At 30.2% G+C, this 21,987-nt stretch overlaps 2 protein-coding genes across 2 annotated transcripts; one reads left to right on the top strand and one right to left on the bottom strand.

Moving 5' to 3' along the window:
- Window positions 1–226: 226 nt before the first annotated feature.
- On the bottom strand, window positions 227–7,857 carry LOC111032831 (zinc transporter ZIP1-like). The gene is made up of 2 exons (XM_022313287.1): window positions 6,970–7,857; window positions 227–327 (listed from the first exon to the last, which is right to left on the bottom strand). Exons 1-2 carry the CDS (start codon window positions 7,847–7,849, stop codon window positions 305–307), a joined length of 903 nt encoding a protein of 300 aa, XP_022168979.1. The 5' UTR covers window positions 7,850–7,857; the 3' UTR covers window positions 227–304.
- An 8,633-nt stretch (window positions 7,858–16,490) lies between these two features.
- On the top strand, window positions 16,491–17,573 carry LOC111032823 (activating transcription factor 7-interacting protein 2-like). The gene is made up of 2 exons (XM_022313281.1): window positions 16,491–16,495; window positions 16,709–17,573. The coding sequence occupies exons 1-2, from the start codon at window positions 16,491–16,493 to the stop codon at window positions 17,571–17,573; spliced, it is 870 nt and encodes a 289-aa protein (XP_022168973.1).
- Window positions 17,574–21,987: the final 4,414 nt, after the last annotated feature.

The raw sequence follows: 21,987 nt of genomic DNA on the forward strand, positions 1-21,987 counted from the left end.
TATATAGGTTTATAATATACCTACATATATAATACCTAAATTGTCCATTGAAAATTGACTTTTTTTATATAACATGATGATGTGTATGTATTAATTACCTTAGTTATTTTATAACTTAATTGTGTATTTCATTTAATTATAACACAATATTTACAGATATTACTTAAAAAAAGCTTTATAAAATATTTTTTTTTGATAATTCGATAAATAAAACAGTGGATAATAAACATAATACAATATAGAATAGAAAAACGTGCTTTTGAGATTCACCAGCTCGCAGATTGTGATCCAAATTCTTCACAACCTAGGTGTATTGTTGATAATGAGCTGAAAAAATATAGAAATTTTTTGATTTATCAAATAAATAAAAATGTAATAACAAAGATATCATTAGCTTAGAAACGGTTACATTATAATAATAACCATTATAATATTTAATATTTGTATTTTAATTTCATTGTAAACCTTTCATTTTTTATTTACTTAATAACAGTTATAACTTATAACTATAATAATAAGTAATGGATTAATCTTTCGTTTTATGCGGGTACTGAATATTTTTGTATGATTAATAACCGTTCATGGTGAGCGTAGAGCGTAGATTAGACACGCATCAAATATCAGTAGGTATCAGCATTAGATACAATTGATACAAATATTCATAATTGTAAATTGTTTGTGCATCTTAACTCTTAAGATACTCATAACTCTCTTTAAAATTAAAATATACAAAACCTACAAGATTCACTAGATAGTACTCTTATTTCTAAAAGATCCATCGCCCATAGGGAACCATTAACTTGATAATCTCACTAAAAAATTGATTAATTGATTTGAATCAATAATTAATTAATCATATTTCAACAACGAATTGTCCACGGTGAGATATTTATTATTCTAAGACTAAACTGTATGCGGTTTTTATATTTTATCAATGGAAATTATCGGGTCGATGTTAGAAAAAAAGTTAATCGTAGGCCGATAGCTTATATTTTCTCACTGTAATCATATACAAACGGTAGATCACTTTACCTGGTGATTCATTTAACGTAAAATACTTATTATTTCAAAAAGTATTAATATTTTTGAAAATATTATTGCACGTGATTTCAAGTTGTTACAACACACACATTTTTTTTTTTTTTAATGATTATATTTTTATTCTTTATTCTTTTAACTTCTTTGAATTACTACATTCAGTTTTAATTTTATTTTTGAAAAAAGAATATTTTCCCTAGTATTTTGATACATAAATATAAGATTTAGGACATGTATTTATTTGATTAATTAATTCGAGTCTGCTTTTATAGTAATATTGACAAAAAAAGTAATGTGATACAATACTAAGTATAAGTAAACTATAATAAAACATTTATGTGTTATATATAAATAAAAATGACGAGTGTTTCTAAGTACGAAATTATTGATAATTATTAAATATGGACATTATTCTTATTAAGGGGGCATTGTTACGTCTTAGTGGAATGTAAAAAAATCTTTACTAGGTACTCGTACTTGTATTACCAGAGATGAGGACATTAAGTCGTTCCAGACGTTCCACTCGTTCCAGTATTCGAGATGCGTCGATGTTGCCATCAATCAATGGCTGAATAAAACGAAAAGTAGAAATAATATGATGTTCAGAAAGTGACTTCAATTATTTAAATATGTCAGTAATGATCCTGTAATCTTGAGGCGGATGAGCTACATTGAGGCTATGCCCTGCGATACTTAAGAAGTGGTTTTGGACTCTTTAAAATCTCTGAGTGTTCCTAATCGTGTAAGGAGACCAGATATAATAGCTTCTTACTCCAAAATTGATCGTATATTCGTATATGTGAGTCTTAGAGTATATATAAAGGCAATTTGGGTTAGTTTATGAGTTATAAGCAGTGGTGTACGGTGTACCCAGGGGGAGCTATAAGGAAGTTTCAGCGTTCAGCTCCCTACCTCCATTTGGCTTGGTGTGGTATAAATCTTATGAAATGAAAGTAAAGTACAAACCATATATTTTGAGTATAATCAATTATTTGTAGAAGTTATTACCGTTACAGGATATAGTAATAACGACCTAGCATAAATAAGTATCAATTATATTTGAGAAAAACATTTATAATTTTTGAAATAATGAGTGTTCAATGATAAAAGAATCACTAGGTATATATATGAGTAATACTAATGTCAATATTGTTTAAAATTTTAAATAATTAGTTGCCTCCAACTAAGCTTAGTTTAATAGGGATATTAATTTCGGTCATTTCTGGTTCGGCGTTTGAAGTGAGATAAAAATGTATATTATTTGATATTATCTGACGAACGAGGCTTACAAATATTGTAAGCTTAGTTATCAGACTTAATTCATATAGTATTGGTTGCCGATAATATTTCCCGCGTTTTTTACTGTACCTACAAACAAGTTAGTTATACTGTTGTACCTCCAGTTATTTTAGGTACGACAATAATAATTTTGATCATATTTAGATATGGTTTTTATTTCATTAGATACTTTGAGGTTTATAATTTTGTACGAATTAAAGTGTAGTGTAAATTGTTTGTAGATTGACTGTAAAATGTACAAGTTACAATGTTATTGTGTTTTTGTAGCAAGTTTTCGAGTCAATATTGAATCAAGGAGTTGTTGTTCATGATTTTATATAATCATATAATTATGCATGTTAAATTGTTTTGTTAGGTAGGCACATATTATTTGAATAATTTGTTTTTACTATTTAATAATGTATAGAAAAGTGAGTAAATATTATTTTTATTTCTGATGACAATGGTTTCTTTTTTTACATATATTTGTATGTTATTAAAAATATGATGATGTTATCTTTCCTTTGTATTTAGGCGGTATTTGATTAAAGTTCTTTTGATTAAAATGGGAGATGTTGCGCTATTCCTAATTACCTGAAGATGCGGTTGAATAGATCCTGTTAAGATGTTCGATATGCATTCCACTATTCGCGATTAAGCAGTAAAATTTGTTTGCTACAATTTGATACATTAATATTTAACATTATTAATACCGTTTAGATGATTGATTCTATTACGTAAATGTATTTGTAATTGAGCTAAGCTAATAAATATCTAGCTACTCGGTATTATTCTTTACCTATGGGTTGCTGATTGTGCGCCGTATTCGTAACAAATACATTTTTTTTTTTAGGAATATTCTGATATACTACATAATTAAATATAATTATAAGATCCTTGTTGAATGTTCCATTAGATATAATTTAAATTATAAACATGTATTTAAATATTGAAATGTACATTTTGATATTTTTATAATATAGGTTGTTATTTATTATTAACTATGTATTACCATTGAGCATAAATTGTAAAAATATTTATACCTAGGTACTAGTAATTACTAATAAACATAATATTATCATTGACGATATTATATTGTACAATATATATATATATATATATATTCAGTATATTATACTGAATGTCTCAATGATATTATATGATAGGTACATATATTTTTATATTCAAGATAATATTATATTGTACTCAATGTTACATTGGTGAGTAAAATAAAATGGTTAATTTTTATTTAAATACGCTAGTAGTGTGGATCCCGGGGTCAATTCATTTGGTGTGCTGCTGATACAGGACGACTATCGATAAATGTAATGTATACGACTAAACGTACAGTAATGACATCAGTACATTCATATTTAAATAAATAATATCAAAATAAATAATAATTCATATGAATATTTATATATTTGTTTTCTGAGAAATCTTGGTAGGCATAAAATTGATAAGCCTCTATTAAATCATTTACAGACAAATTTATATGTAAGCATTTATACGTAGTTAAGATAATTTTATGGCCATTGGCCAATTTATAATAATAATAGATACCTAATTTGATCTATTTTTTAGAATACAATAAGCAACTTGTAATTATAGTTGTACATAAGTATTGGTATTTTATCAGACATTCGAGACACAATTATCAAGAGATGGTATACCTAATGAATAATGATTATATAATAATTAATAAAATAATGATACGTACTGCACATCTATAAAACACTAAAATATTGGTCGATAAGCTATTTTAACATATTTTTAGGACATAAATGTTTTTAATTCGTTGTTGGCCTTGGCAAAACATAAAATATTTCAATAGTATTTTAAATTCTCAGATAAAATATAAAAACGTATTTAAAGGAGTAGTTTCGTAGTACTTCTCGTAAATCATTGTCCACACCAAATATATAACATTATGCTCTTCGACCGCTTTCTGATTAAACTTATTTGAAACTTACTTAACTATATCTATGACTTGATTTGAATAGTTGATGGAAACTAAACTAAACTTAAATAGTTGGTTAACATTCAATACATCTACTCGATTGGTAGGAAAGTGAATCCAGTTGGTCCAATTCTCAATAGTTTTCAAAAGTGACAAGAAAAAAAACAAAAAATTAAGAAAAACAGGAATTTTTACGCCAAACCAGATTTTGAAAAAATTGATTTTGTTTTTTAGTGTTACTCTATCAAAATAACCATACATAGATCAAATTTTCACGAAATTTTTATGAAAGAAATTTCTATAAGCACCATAAAATTTAAGAAATATTACCAATCTTTTTGAGACATTTATAAGCATAAGAACAATTCTGGTTTTTTAGTTTTTTAAAAGGAATCGCTTTTCGTAAACAATGGTTGTATATCATTGAATTAAAATTTAACACCATCCATCACAGTGACCCTCTAGTAACTTATTGTATAGCAGAACGATATTCACTTATCCGATTTTTTTTTTGCAAATTAGTGACATTTTTATAATAATACTAACAAATAATAATATACTTTTGTTTATTATAGTTACAAAATTTTTACATGGATCAATGAAGAATTAGCAATTGGTTATTTCAGTGTTTCTCGACCAGATTGATATGTTGTTCAACAGGTGACATGGATCTAGCTTAGGGGTGATATAAAATACCCAAGAGAAAAGGAAAAAAAATAAAAGAATTATTAATTTTTTCGATTAAAATGGTATTATGCCACCGTCGTGTAATCGCCACCACCGGAACAACGGAGCAACGTAATAATAATTATAATCATATTATATTATACATATTACAATACTTCACATGTTCAATATTATTTTTAGACATTCTTATTTTTTAATTTATTAATTTTAAGTGTTTATTGAACATTGCACAATTAGAGTACTGAATTAATTGTAATATATTTCAATGCAATTATGAAAAAAAATTTATTTTTTAAATTGTTTTCGCTTAAAGTTATAGACTATTAGAAAGAATACACCGATAATACACAGAAAACATTGAGAATTAATAACTTGGAAAGTTGGAACTTATAAACCAAGGCTTAAGAATTACTATAATATGTTAATGGTTATAAATTCAATTTTGTTACTTTAAAAATGTATAAGTATATGAAATACGGTGTATATTGTTATTCATTGTATTATAAATTATAAATAATATCAGAAAAACTAGAATCTTAAGTGATCAAAAATAAACTAACTTATAGAATTATTAGTTATACAGTAGTATAACTTTTATTTTTATATACTTAGGTACTTTATACAATTATAAACTTACAAAGTTCTAACACGTTACACTTCTATAATTTAAAAACTATAATTGTGAAAATATAGTTTAGTTTTAAATAATTATGAAACAATTTATAATACTAGGTCACTAAATTAATAAGTCATAAATAAAAAAAGACGATTACGCTTAGACGCTGTACAATAGATTTTGATTTTGTGCTTTAAATGCTCATAAACAAAATCATGGTCATGTATTTTTGATATTTATCAACTGATAGTAAAAAAATACATCAAGAGTCTTGTATTAAATGTTCAAGCATTTTTAACGAACAAATAAAATTGTATTGGCATTTATAGAAAAAAAACTAAAACAATTTATGAATTAAAATGACAGTAAACAGTTCAGAACGAGTCAACATTTTTTGAACATTTTATCAAGTACCTATATGAATTAATAAAATAAACACATGGTGCAAATTTCAAGAATCTACAGTTATTCATTTTTGAATTACAACAAAATAAGAAAATCGGTACACGAGAAATCTTGTGAATATCCAATGCCGTAAAAATTAATCGACATTAGCTTAAAAAAACTAATAATAATCAAGAATATCACATGCCTTTCATCTATTTATAGTTCAACACGAGTCAAAACACATTCGTGTATATTTATAAGAACCTATCTACTATTTTAATAAGCTTTTGATAGCAAAAAGTCAAAAACATTATTCAAATTAATAGGATATTTTTATATGGAATTTTTAATAGGGTTCCATTTAATATTATGTCCTGTATACTGTATAGGTACTACTGACTTGTGAGTTCAGAGTTTGGACAACCCACTTATAATATTAAGATATTAGGTATATTCCCATATTTTATAAGAATCAGCCTTTTATTTTATTATAGAGCGAATCAGTCCAAATTATACTAATAATTAATAAAGTATAGGTAATTATTATTGATTATACAAACTATGAATGTCGTATCAAGTTATTTATATAGTAGCCAATAGTGACATATTTTTTTTAAAATCTAGGTAATTTTGTTCGGTCGGATGAAAACGAGTTAGTAACTAGATTGTAATATATGAATTAAAAATTAAAAACCTGTATGTGTATATCTGCGTAATATAATAAAAGGTCGGAATAATGCAAAAGCAATGTATTATTTGTGTTTAAAGACATTCATATGTATAATATAGACAATAGTTTAAGCTCATTTACAATGCGTGCGACAAAAACACTTTTACTGACCTAGTACCACCCACGATTCCCTATGATTTTTGAAAATAATAATATCATTTATTTATTCATGTTGTATATATGTATGGAATATCATCACGCATACACATTGATATATTATGTAAGGGCGCATGTAAACTCCGCTACAAGTACCTTTTTTTACTGTATACTCACTGGAAATCTGCAGCAATAGCATGACGCAGAACCCGACGACGGTGAACAACAGGTGCATGAATCCAGTCTGCTTGTGTCTGGGCATTACTTCGGAGAACACCAAGAACGCCAGCGAGCCGGAGGCCAGTCCCAGTGATACGATGTATAGGATGCTAGGTGAATGGTCAGCCACGACGTCGGTGCAGCACTGGGTGAGCGCCATCCCGACCGCAACTCCGACGGGAGTGACGATGGCGAACACTGCGGAGCATGCAACTATTGCAGGATTCCGGGCTCCAGACCAGGCCAGTTCTAGGCTGAGGCAGAAAGCGACAATCAGTTTGCTAGCGGCCACTGTGGCGTACGCACCCCACTCGCCGTCGTCGGGGCCCATGGACTGCAGCCCAAAGGACAGACCAGCAAACGCCTCGTGGAACGACAGTGCCATCACAGCGAACAAGCCGCGGATCAATTTTGGAGAAGGCTGGAAGGCGGTGGCTGCTAGAGTGCCAGTTCTGTGTCCACGGCTTCGCACCTTGTTCACGGTCTCGTCAATGATGAATGCGGCGAAAAACCCGGCGCAGAATATTAGGTCACTAAGGTGGTCGGTGGTGGGCAGCTGGCCGGCCACCTGGAGCACACGCACCGATTTCCATACGTCAGGCTGCATGTGGAGCAGCGTGATGAACAGCAGCACACCACCGCCGAAACACAACAGCATCGACGCAACCGTCGGTATCCGTGAGATGCGTGCCGGAAGCTCCGTGGATGAGCGCCAGCGATCAGCGAACTTCAGTGGCAACAAACCAATGGCGAACGAGCACAGACTCATGACAAGCGCTACGGACGCTTTGGCCGCAGCTATCTGGTCTGCGGGACTAATTGCTACGTTGGAGTCCATGTGAAGGAGAACCACTGTGACAAGATTTACATCAATTATAATAATATTATTGTTAAAGGCCAAAGAGCTTATTAGGCGGGCTTTGGGAACGGTTTAGTGGACTGTATTTTGTGAGATAGAATTAATGCTGTTGTTGTCATATAAATTAGATGGCATTTAATTGTCTTTCGTCTTTCCTTTCTTATAAATAACCAATAACAAAATTCTCCCGATGGCACAAATAGTAATCGTACAAATAAATAATTGTTCTAGTCTGACAGCACAGATAATAATTAAACAATGATTCTGGCCTGACGGCACAGATAATAATGCAATGTAATAATATAAAAACTATAAAATACAATGATTCTGGCTTGAGGCACAGATAATGTAACATGTAATAATATAAAGACTATAAAATACAACGATTCTGGCTAGACGGCACAGATAGTGTAACATGTAAGTTTTAGTTGTGGTGCACCACCTACCTATTGTGAGGTTATGGGGTACGTGGTGCCGGGATCAGAAGGTAACTATCAAGATTTTCAAGAAAGAATTTGGAGTGTATCGGTACGTATCGGGTCAATTTTGGGCGTTCAAGATGTTACACGTGCAATGTACAAGCGATACGTACCGACTCGTATCGGACTCGGACTCCGAAACGAGGTGGTACTTAACTATTCCTTATCGATACGTATCGAATTTTTCTTTTGAAAATCTTGTATTTAAATACAATAAAAATAACAGGTGTGATCCCGCACACACACAGTACCACTGCTAACCTCCTCACTGAAGTCACCTTTCACCACAGACAACGCTGAGTTTGCTGCCAGTGATGGGAACGCTGAGGGTTGACCCTACCATCACAGAACAGTAATGCAGGTTAACGAATGGACCGTCAGTCAAAATATACTTGGATGTATCATCCTAAACTAGGAGAGAAAATGTTAAGTATGTCATCGACTAATAATAGAGAACGATATTTGTCGACGAAGACCACAGACGGTGCCAATACAGAACGTATTTGAATTGTTGCTTGAAAACAACATGAAAAAACCAAATTAAAAAGACTGATGCCAGCAACTGTGTACACTAGATCGTTTTGCTCAAGCACCAAAAAGAAAAAGAACGAGACTACGTAAAACTGCTGCATCACATCTGTTGAATTATGAACAATACAAAGTTAGGAACGCATGCGAACAGTTCACGACTACTACTTTGATATCGAAACCTACTGATAAGCTGCTATCTCATACACACAAATTATATTTACAAATGTATTGTTGGCTGGGGAATCAATTATAAATTTGATTAAGCCATAACAATTATTATAATATATATAATACATTCCAACCAACTGACCATAGGTAGGTACTGTTACAAACTCACTTACACCGATTTACCTTAATTCGAATTAGTTTACTCTCCGAGACCGGAGTTAAATGCATGTAAACGGCTGTTGTTATTCAGTAGTTTAAAAATAAATTCTGTTTACTTAAAACTACTTAGTCAATTCAAATTTGAAATGTATAGGCAAGAAAAAATATAGATAACTCTGTGAGTGCAAAATGGATGTGAAAGGAACACTAAACTATTACCGGTGAATCATGATTTTGATAGGTAGGTACTACTAGATTAATTTGACTTGAGGTAAAAAGGTTTAAGCTGTGTATGTATAAAAGTAGCAGCATAAACTGGTTAGGAGGACGTTAGACCCGCATGTGTTGTCTCCGTCTTACATGTGCGTAACATGCAAATGTTACACTCTGCAGATCACGTTTATAGCTCAGTTAGGTTAAAAATTAGAGAGAATTGACCTCTTATAACAATTTAAGGTAAGATTATTATCTAGGCCATCTCATGGGATTCATATAATATTTTAATTTTAAAGTGTTTTATGAGTATTTCAAGATGTATAAATGTATAAGCAATATATAATTTTAAAACACTATTAAAAGGCCAATTCACTCTAATTTTTAGTTCAGCGTAATTTGCTGAGCTAGCTAGTTATCAATTATATCATTATCCCTACCAACCTATTACATTGGGTATCGATATTTCTACAACCAATAATTAGAACTATAACTAATAATACGAAATAATATATTTTAATATTATAATATAATATAAAATTGTCAGTACCTACTTACGAGAGCATTTACAATGGAATATTTAAATCTGGATTGACGTCGAACCGCTCAGCTATATGTTTAGTTATAAACTGATATCGAATTGAACACAAACGTGTCTGGTCCAGTTGCGAAGCCGTCGTTACGAGCACTGCTGTACCACTGTGGCTGTAGACGCTATAGAGTACAGACGAATGACAGATGCCACCAATGTGCGACGGACGCGTTCACGTATGGCTTTTTCGAACGCAGATGACGTCACCCGATATTGCCAAATGCAGATGATAAGGATTCAAAAATGTTGTAATTGTCGTCGACACCAAATCACAATCGACATAAGAGTGGCAACAGGGCACCGGCAACAATGCTCTGCTCCGTGTTAAGATTTATGTTATTTTAATTGCTATTTAAAATTGTATTATGATTAATACAGTGATCTCCAAGAAGATGATAAGCTATTAAATTGAGGTATTATTACATGTATATAGTATATACAGAGTGATTCACCATGCACCCATTTTTTCTTTTAATCATGTATTTATTCAAATTCTAATTTTTGGAATTTTGAAATACGAGTATACTCGGACATTTTTTTTCAAATTCTTTATTTTTTTTAGTAAGCAAACTTCTGTTTTTTAATGAGAATCCCCTTTTAGATGTAAATTATTTCGTGGATATTTTTTTGAAAATGTTGATGTTCCTTATCAAAATTTGAATGAGTAGATTCTTAGTTATTAAAATGTTTGTACCAAGAATCAAGCCTGGGCATATTAATGTTAATTAAATGATTTTTAACTGAGTTAAGTTAAGTTAAGTTGATGGAAAACATATTAAAAAGTTAATAGTTAGTAGTTATCATAATTTTGTTTTAAGCTCAGTTGAGTTAAAAGTTGTTTGAAAACTTTTAATTAACTTATTAACTTAAAGTTAAGTTATTATTTTTATTTTTGTTTATAAGCAGCTAGTTATATGGTTTAAGATAGTAAGAAGTAAATGTTTATGCAATATATATCATCAATAATAATTTTATTATATTTATTATTTAATTATTTATAAATGAACGAAATTATATTTGATTATAAGTAACTCGTTATTTGTTAAGTTTATATAAATAAGAATCCACTAAGTTAAAAATTAAGTTAATGAAAATTAAATTTTAAAAAGTGAAGTTAAAAAATTTAAATTAACTTAAATTAAACTTCTTAACTTGTTCATGGCAAGGCTTGCCAAGAATCATAGTCATTAAAAATGGTATTGCTATAATACAAAATTGATGTAATATTGGAAATTTGAAATTAGTATTTATTATACTTAGGCCATTTTTACAAATTATTAATGTTGATTAAGTAATATTTATGATTAAAATTTTCAAATCACCATAGTCCCCACATGTTATAAACCTATAATATTATTTACTATAGACATTATATCTTTGTAACTCAAAAACTATTCATACAAATTTTGATTCTGAAACGTCAAATTGTACAGAGAAATTACCCATCGTATAATTTACAGTTAAAATAAGGGGTTCTTATTTAAAAAATAAAAATTTGTATCTCGCCACAGGACACTCCTTAAAGAGTACAATAAATCTAAGAATTTGAAAATATTTTCTTAATATTTTTTTTTTGAAGTTCTATAAACCAGATTTAAAATAACGGCATTATTATAAAATGACACTTTTGCACACATTTTATTACCAGAAAATGTAATGTAATATTTACTCAAAAAAGCACACATTAATAAATCTTTGTAAAACCAAAATATAAATCGCTAGGCTTAGTATATAAACAACTGACATAACTACTATATTAACAACTTAAATATTTTGTATCGGTATTGTGTAATTATATTTATATTTTCTTCTTGAGTAATATAATAATTTATGAGTATACTTTGGAATTTCTTCCAATTTTAAGTGTTTGACTTTTGCTTTTGTTTTATTCTGTGCTACTGAATTTTACTCGTTCTGAAGACATTTAAAATTTTAAAAAAATGCTCTTGTTAATCGTAGTAGTTAACAAATAAAAGAGTGGTGGGTTTTAACTCAAAAATTGTAATATCCGTACCTGTTTCAATAGTTCCTGGAGACCCAATAACTTGATTGAAGTTGATTATATAATCAGTCTTTGGAGTTGGCATTTTATATTGGTACGTTCTATGTATGCACTTAACGTGGCCCTAAAATGATTCGTAACTTCATATCTTACCCCCAAGCTTACAACATCATTCTTGTTGATAATTTTAGTGAAGAGTATTATAAAATATAACTTTATCATAGTATTATGTCAATTTTTTGTTTTTTTTTTTTAAATATGTTACACTGTTATGAATTTCACGTAACACAAAATAATAATTTAATTGCAGAAATAACTACTACTGTTATCTAATTTTATTAAATGACAAATAACGTATGCATAGTTAGAATGTAGTACCAAGACTGCCTGCCCTCCGTAGTGCCTCGACTGTCGACACTCCGAGTCACATCCGATTCGCTGTCTCGGCGAATTAATAGGTGTCGTCGTCGTACGACACACTATCCTGATGTTCATAAAAATATCATATAGAATTAATATTTGAGGGTTCATAACAACACTATATTATGATGGATAGACATAGACGGGTAGTATAGTTTTTAAGATATTTATTCAATAATTATTAATACCTAGTTTTGTTTTGGATATTATTTTTTTAATGCATCCTTATTATTTAATATAAACAATGAATTATCTAACTTTTATAACTGTATAAGAAAAGCTTTGCTGAAGTATATTACACTAATGTTCTATGGTTGAAGGTTGGGTTAGGTTAATTTAGAACTTGTCATGATTCATTCAACTATTTATTTATTCAAATAAATATAATTATTATTATAGTAGGTATTATTCAAATGTATATCTTAATTTTCAATATAGTTAATGCGGTAGCCTATAATTGATTGTTGTTCTGTATGTCTTTTTTCTCATTCGTTTTCAGGACGTCCAAGTTATCTTCTAGCCGTAATAATGAACAAATTACACGAGAAAATGTACGCCGTGTTTAGCCTGATCACGATGACATACAGACAGAGTAATGAGGTTCAGTGGAATACATACTGCACGTTTCAAGTGCCGCACATAGACTTGTGAGAAAGTTGCGAGTCCCTGTTTCAATTAATTGCTTTAAACACGGTAAGCGGCGATTTTCACACCCGCGACTACAGGTACTTTTTGTACCTACTCTAATGTCACTGGGCATCAACGGTTACACCGAAAAGTTCAAAAACATAAGCACAAATTCAGAGCGACATTGACACTTGAATTGCCTGAAGAATTTTCAGAATTATTTTGAGTGGTGTCGTTACTTGTTACATTAGCGTATGAACGAGTACTAGGTTTATTAGTGGCATGAAAGGTTGGTTGATTGACTGGTTGGTAGATAGACTGGTCGCCTGAAGGATGTTGAGGCTGTTGTGGATGCTGTAGACGGGCATGATTGGAGCTCACGGGATGGCGACGTCGTTGCTGGAGTTCTTTATAGACAGTGCAGCCTTTATAGTTTGCTGGATGGTTGGCATTGCACAGTGCGCAGGTGGCAGGAGTTTCGCGTGACTTGGAACAGTTCGTGGAGAGATGATTTCCGCCACATTTAACACAACGTGGAGTATAGCTGCAATAGCTTTTAGTGTGACCATAAGATTGACAATTTAAACACTGTGGAATCTGTTGTTTGTGTGGCTCTTCGACTTTTATTTTTGTGTAAAGTATGGATGTGACATCAAATATATCACTATTATTCTCTTCGATCTCAAGGTCTACAAAGAACATAGGTAATGGGATTTTGGTTTAATGGTGAATAATATTGGTGACTTGTCTGACGGTATGACCAATTTTTTCAATTGCTGCTGAGATTTCGGATACGAGAGTCGATGGATGGAGATTTCTTAATACTACTCTGAAAGCTTTATCAGATTTTAATTGGTATGTGTGATACTCTGCATCATTGTCTTTCAGAAAGTGTATTATTTTTCGGTAGTTATCAGGGGTGTCGAGCTGGAGTTTAAGGTGCGAAAATGTTGACTTACAGCTGAAACTATCTTTGCCAGTGATAATGGCTAGTTCTTTGGATAGTTCGAATAAATCTTTTACGCCTTCAACAAATATTGGTGGTGGCAGATCTATTTTCTTTTGTGTTTGTTTGGTAGAGAGCATGGACCCCTGGCTATGTGTGTCGACGTCAATTGGATTGTTATCGTTAAAGTTGGTGGAGTAGGTCTCATTATCGGCAAGGACAGAGTAGCGGTTTGGAGAGATAAAGAATCCTGATTTCTTGGTAGCAGTAGTAGTGGAGGAGTTGGCGGTGTTAGAGGGGGTGATCGGTGAAGAAGGTAGAGAACGTTTGTTAGCTGCTGATTGCGACTGTGAGTTGTTATCTGTGTTTATATTATTAACGACTTTGTTCTTAATTATTTTTATAGGTGGCACGGTGCGTATAGCTGAAGGTTTATTATTAGTAGGCATAGTTATCTGAGTCCAAGGGTCAACGTATGCGACGTTCCCCTGGTGTTAGGACACGACAATCGATAATTTAGTAGTTGGTTAAATACAATATTTAAGAATTAGTATTAAAACGTATTAGCCTTGAAATGTACGATAAGTTATACATTACCGATGGTTTTAGATATTACATCGAGCGCTGGGCACGACGATAAGCACTAACGACTTTGCTATCGGGAGCTGATAAAAGTGGTGTGCGAGTGTGCGACTGTAACTGATTTTTTTTTTTTTTAATTGAATTATTGAATTATTATGTGTCACATCGTCGTGTAATCGTGTTACTCCTCTGACAAACTGTCTTGCTTAAATCATTATTGAATTTAAGGAATAATGTTTGAGCTCCTGTCACAACGTCATACGCCGGCCCCTCTGATACGCAATCCCGGGCTCTGTGTAGTGCGTACCGCGTGTCCTTGTGTACGTCGCAACTATTAAATCCATGAATACAGTGATGTAACAACGAAATATTAATTCGCAGTACTGCCGTTGCCAATCGTGTTAACCTTTAAACCTAATTGTTTGACGAATCGTTGTCGTCCAACCGAGTGCCGTGACGTCTATCAGATTGTCTTTACCTCGTGTACAGTCAGTGACAGCTGATAACTGAAGCCACATTTTTTCATTTGCCAATTTTAGTCAGCAACACACGTACAAACTATAAAAGGTCAACAGACAATACTACTTCTCCGTGCGCTCAAAATATTTTCATAGAACCACTACACATTATATTAAACATGTAAGTTATGTATATAAATTATTAAAATATCTACTATAAGTAATTATTTACACGATTTGATGATTTAAAAAAAATTTAGATTTGGAGTAATGAATGTATTGATTTTACAATGATGTAGGTACCTATGTGATTTTTTCTGTCTATCATCACCATACGGGATACTAAAAATGCTTCGATTTTTACCTTTTAATGTGGTTTCTGTACCAAATTGGATCTAGTTAGTACTTAAGTGGGCCAAAAGTAAAAATTCACAGTACATTATTAAATAATTGGAAAAAAATGTTTTATTCAAAAACTGTATTTGACAACATCATTTTGGTTTTTTTGGTAAAATTCAAAAACAAACAATTGTACACTTAGCATGTTCAATACATGATTAATATGTTGATTTCAGCTATTTGTAGACATTTTCAAATTTTTTTTTATAAATGTCAAAACAAATTTTTGTTGTTTCGAAAAACTTGAAAATTTAATAGAGTTCCTTGTACATGAGAATACCATTAAATATATTTAAAAACACTACTAACACATAGTCATAATATTCTTTTATAGTGTTTACACTTAAAATTTAGATGAAATTCGTCAAAATTACATAATGATTCCAATTAATTTCGTGGTTAAGAATTATAACATTTTTTCATAGACATTTTATATATACATTTACATATATTGATTGGATAATGACTATTTTATATTCACAAAGTTATTTTCAAATACAGTTTTTGAAAATTAATTCACTATTGTAGTAGTTAAAGTAAAATAAATCACTTTACTAGCAACATAAATATATCTTAAGATATGCTTAGAAGGTGTAGGTGATATAGACAAACATAAAAGTAGTCTACTTTTGATCAGAATCGTTTTTCATATGCAATCATTTACCTTTGAATTCAAATATAAAATATGCATTACAGCCACAGGCTAGAATGAGTTGCATGCAAAACTCATTGAATTGATAAAGACATTTCAAAACTAATATAAGTATAAAATAAGTATAACAGAACAATCAAAGTGTGTCTTAAGCGATTGCGATAAGGATGATTATGTTTTTGGTATATAAACATCAAAATGTACACTAATTTAAACAAAATATTTAACTTTTTTTAACTAAATTTTCAAATGTAGTACACAATATATAAATGTATTTTAAGTTTTTTTTTTTAGCCCTTGTTCCGTTCATTTCAACTTGCACCTCGCTTAATATTTTAAAACATTTTATTTGGCCCAAATAAAAAAAAAGTTGAGTATGGCTGGGCTAGATAATGAGGCTAAACAGACATTTGACATATACTGTATGAACAGTTGCCTCCTTTTTTAAAACAATATTTAATAAATCTATGTAATATTTATATATGGAATTCAAAAGTTAAAAATAACTTCAATTGTTAATTAGATTGATCATGCAAAAATAAATTGTTTATAAATGTCCATAAATCTAAATATATTATAGTTTCTAAATTACAATTTAACAATTGTTTAGGGCTAACGCACACGGAAATTCTAACGAGGAACATGAATACAAAGATGGAGAAGATGAGACCATCATCACAACTGATAAGTCAAAAATTCAACAAATGAATATCATTGATTCAACTGCTTTAGATTTGCCAACCGAGAAATTATTAGTAACAAATAACAGTGGCCTGGAATCAAAAATAAATATTACTACACCGGATGTCAAAATCAATAGTAACGATAAAGTGCTCCCAAATACTGAAGCCAGAAATACTTTAAGCAATGAAAAATGTTCATCCATTACTATACTTCAACAGAACATCAATACTGTAAATGAATCAAAGTCTATGCTTGCAGATGCTAAGGTTCCTTCTAAAGCTGAAAATAAGGAAACTGTTGACAAAAATTGTGAAGCTATAAGTAAACAATTATCAAACACAACAGATTTATCAAATCGTACTTCACTAAATAAATTAAAACTTCCTGAGAGGTATGTTTATCATTTTTCTTCCAAGCGTTCAAGGTTTGTGTATCCACCACCTTATCCCAGTACGCCACCACATAATACTCAACCGTGGTGGAAAGAAGTGCCATCCAAACCTAATATGAAGATTGTAACTTCAGGAAATACGGTGACAATTACTTTTAACTTAAGGTTGACTGAGCATGTAGCAAAAATCAAAATGTATGAACTCTTTGCCTGCCAACAGACAAATAAATATCCATGCTCGTCAATGTGGAAAAAGGTTAGCAAAATTGAACCACTAATATTGCCTATGGGTTTAGAACTAGAAATGTTTGCTTTAGGATATGTATACCATTTTGCTCTGAGAGCGGTAGATGTCCATGGTAGATGTGGACCATTTGCTAAAATAAAAACATATGTTTAGATTAACAATTTATTATAGTTATTAGATGTAAGCCGTTTATTATAACTAAGTTAAGTATTATAAAATAAAATTTATAAAAAGTTGATAAATTTTCTTTTCTTAATAATTTAATGACAAGTATATATTTTTTAAGTATTAAGATTTAACTATTTTCTATTATAAACTATTGTCTACTGATATCTATGAATCTTGAATCTAGAATAATTTGATCAGAATATTCAAGTGACATCATTATTATTAATAGTTTTATAATTTTATTTGATTATTGCAACTTTATTTCAACTTTATACTGTATATAACTATTGAACTATTTAAATGTAATATATTTAAATAAAGTTTTTATTTACACATTATAATTTTTTCATTAAGCACGTTTTGAAAAAAAATTCCTAAAAATCAATAAGAGCAAAACTGCATTTGTTTCGGGCCAGGCTTGCTATGTGCAGTGATGATCTGGCTAATGATTGAGCCACTGGCACAATAATTTGCAAAAGGACCCTGTACAAAAAATGTTCTTATCTATTAAATTTTATTTCCCATGCACAACTAATATTATAACTGTAACTCGAGTCCAATTTTATAAAAGGTTAGGATAAGATAGATTGTTTTGTGTTAAATTTATTAAGTTAAATAAAATAATGTATAAATAAATTATACTATATAATTTCACAGTTAAACAGTATTTTTTTTTTAAATATATATACCTAGTAACATAAATTTTCGAAAACATATGTTGCTTTCATTCATTTAAAATTCAACTTATTTTAAAATGGTTTTTTTCCTTTATATTATAAATGAATAACTCTACAAAATGGGTTTTTTAAAGTTATTTATTTTAGACCGTCGTAAAAGATAGGATAATAATCATAATATTATGAAAACATACCAGCTTATAACTGCCATATAGTTCATCAAAAAATTCATGAGAAACAATCGAGAATCAACTTAATTTTTTTATCTCTTTAACATATGACTCGGACTCGCCCCCAATGTATAAAATATCCAAAGGCCCCAGCAATCACCAAGTAGCTGAGTGGGCCAGATACTGGAAATATGTTTGTTTTGAGTTCTATAGAGTATAAAAGGTATATACAATGTTCTTTAAATAAATATTAGGTTGATGAGTTATAAAACAGTTATAAAAGTTATAAAAATTATTAAACAACAATTTAATGGTTATTAACTTTATCAAATGTAATTATTATTTTATTCAATTTTGATTGAAGGAATAAAGTAACTTTTAAAATTTTATTTGGATATTTAAATAATAACTACTACTGCTGTCTAATATGTGTGTTGAATATTTAGGTAAGACTATTTAATAATTTGTTAATTTTAATGACAATCATAATAATGCATTAATGCATACTAACTACCTAATATAACATATATATACTGTTTTTTAGAGCGTGACATGAATAAAATCAATTATAAATACTAATAAAATTATTTTATCAAATGTTTGGCATATTATTTAGCTTTTACAAACATAAATGTGAGCCTAGTCAGGTATGATAAAATTTAACGTGCTATAGTGGTACACAGTGTCAGTATTTTTTTTATCTAAAAATTTAGAACCAAAAATATATGATTTGTGCATGTATAATATGATGTGTGTACACTAAGGCTATAATAATTTTGTAGTCGTGGACTCAAGCACTGAGTATAAATCACTATATCCTACATTTATCATAGAAGTAAATTACATTATTACACTCAACAGAAGGTTAGGTTAGGGGGGTGTGCTGTAACTTCTCGTGGTCCCCCCCCCCTGTCTAGTAGTGTCTTTAATACCTGTAAATCTGAATGCCTACGCCCTAAGATATCATAAGTATGACAACACGAAGCCAAACAGCACAAACCAGGCGGCCGAACGTCGTAAGACCTCCCGGAATTATTGGTGAAAGTAGCGCTTCTCAGGGCTACCCAACTGACGATCGTGGAACACACGTGACAAAAGGGAAAAACAAACTCAACAAAAAAATGTAAAAAAAATTCATTGAGTTCCACTTGAGCAACAGAGATGCTAACAGAAAACTTAACTTGACAGTCCTTAGAACCAAACTAATGAATGACGATGCTCCAAAATATCTAGGGATCAAACTGGACAGAACATTAACCTTCAACCAATACCTTGAAGATGTAAAAAATAAACTGAAAACAAGGAATAATATTATTAGCAAACTAGCAGCAACAAGCTGGGGCTGTCAAGCAAATGTACTACGCATATCGGCCCTAGCCTTGGTATACAGCGTCGCGGAGTATTGCGCCCCCGTTTGGGAAAGAAGTGAACATGCAAAAAAGGTTGACACCCAGTTGAATAATACTATGCGAATCATTACAGGCTGTGTCCGGGTAACCAACCTACAGTGACTTCCAGTCCTTTGGAACATAGCCCATCGGTGGCTTAAAGACATCTCTCAACTGTCAAATTGTTACAGAAAATCAATAAATTAGTGAATCTCCATGTATATAATGACATAAATAGCGCACCATCTAAAAGATTAAGATCAAGGAACCCAATCTGGTCAACAAAAAACAGTTTTAATGGCATGGAGGATATGTGGAAAAAATACTGGGAAATAGGTAATGCAAAAAATAGACACCTGACAAGCGACATGTTCGGCTTTAAATATATTATAAGCTCTTATTATAATTGTCTTTGTTATTGTTAAATTTATTAGTTTATTGTAAATCTATCTACTACAGTTCTCGTTACTTTGTTAATTGAATGTTCATTTAGATTTGTTTTATGTTCATTTAGTTTTGTTTTTCACCAATTAACCCACGCCATATGAAAGAAAAAACAGAAGGTCAGTTTATTATTATTTAAATAAACTGAGAACTGATCAAATAAATTTTATAGAAAAAATATATTATACCTTTTGATAAAAGAACAATACAAAAAAATAAAATTAAAACTTAACAGAACTAACTTCTACGACAACAAAAGTTTTTACACAATCCTATTAAGCTGAAAATACTGAATATGTTATACGAATTTCACATGATCTCATGAAATATTGACTAGCAACATACATCCTATGAACCGGGTTTTTCCAAATTAAAGCACAGTAGGTAATTTTTTTCTTAAATTCTAATATAAGCTGCAAAGTTCTCATTGGCTCAACATAACTTAATAGTTAACATTCAATTCATTTATTTATTTAGGGTGGAAAACATACTTATTAAATCACATGGATAAAAGTGAAGTTACCCTGGTGATTTAGTTGAATATTATTCATCAGAAAGGTCTCATAAGGAGCAATATAATAAAAAAAAAACATGCAAAAAAAAGAAAATAAATGAAGTAATGACAAATTTCAAACAAATAAAATCTTTTTGAAATAATCATTGTATGCATTATGGTAGAACGTTCATGAATAAACAGTAGAAACTTATGTACAAATAAAAAAAATAATAGTTGGTAGTTAAATTAAAAACCTTATGCAATAGTTGAACTTTATTAATAAAATAATTTCAAAGAAATCAATAGACAAAAGAAAATTTAATTGTAGGTTTTAGTGTTTGTATTATTTCTATACAACATATCTAGTTTATCGGTTTTATTAAAATTGCAAATCTACAAATAAATACCAATTTAAACATTCATACAAAAACCTGGTAACTTTACCTTGAGAATTTTTACTATAGGGAAATTAACATTATAGAATTGAAATTATAAGCGTGGTATTTCTTCAAATAATAATCAAACAATTTGAATTTATCATTTTTGTTGTTATGGCAGATTTATATACATTCAATCATTCACCTGCAGACATCAAAACACCATACATTATCATTCCGGAAAAACATTAGGTAACCTGTAAAAAGTATAACATATTAGTTTAAATATTACAAACATTCAAGGAACACAATTATATAAGATAAACAATGATAAATAAATAAATAATGTTGTAAAAATAATGATCTATTATATAACTGAATTCTTACTCTGCTAAAAATGTCAAACTACAGGAAACGTATCATATGTTTGTAGTCTGTAAAAAGGTGGTACACAAATCTGCATGAATTATAAGTGTTCACTTTATAGAATCGGTAGAAACATATTCAAGAGACTAATAGCATGTCAAGGTGGCCAATTCATCTTTTTTCTACCAATGATTTAATTCTACAGTTCATTTAATTGAAATAAATATCATATTGAGGTTTTTGTATTCAACTGTTTTAATCCTTACTTGGGAGTGAACCAAATTGTATGGAAATTGTTGAAGTACACAGATATACAGAAGCTAAAGGTAAATAAATGTAAGATCGGATATAATATGTAATAATATAATAATATGTATAATTGATATGAATAACTATAGTGCTCCGATGCGTAATATAAAACAACGACTAATCGTCCTACAGGCTAGTACATATAACGAATACGCTATAGAAATATAAAATG

The sequence above is a fragment of the Myzus persicae genome, unplaced genomic scaffold (genome assembly GCF_001856785.1).
Source record: "Myzus persicae strain clone G006 unplaced genomic scaffold, MPER_G0061.0, whole genome shotgun sequence".
NCBI classification, from domain to species: domain Eukaryota; kingdom Metazoa; phylum Arthropoda; class Insecta; order Hemiptera; family Aphididae; genus Myzus; species Myzus persicae.

Bases quoted from the DNA above. Each gene is read 5' to 3' on its own strand.
- LOC111032831 (XM_022313287.1), bottom strand. From the start codon at position 7,849: ATGGACTCCAACGTAGCAATTAGTCCCGCAGACCAGATAGCTGCGGCC. The intron at 328-6,969 runs GTGAGTATACAG...ATATTTTTTCAG, and splicing joins GCTATTGCTGCAGATTTCCA to CTCATTATCAACAATACACC.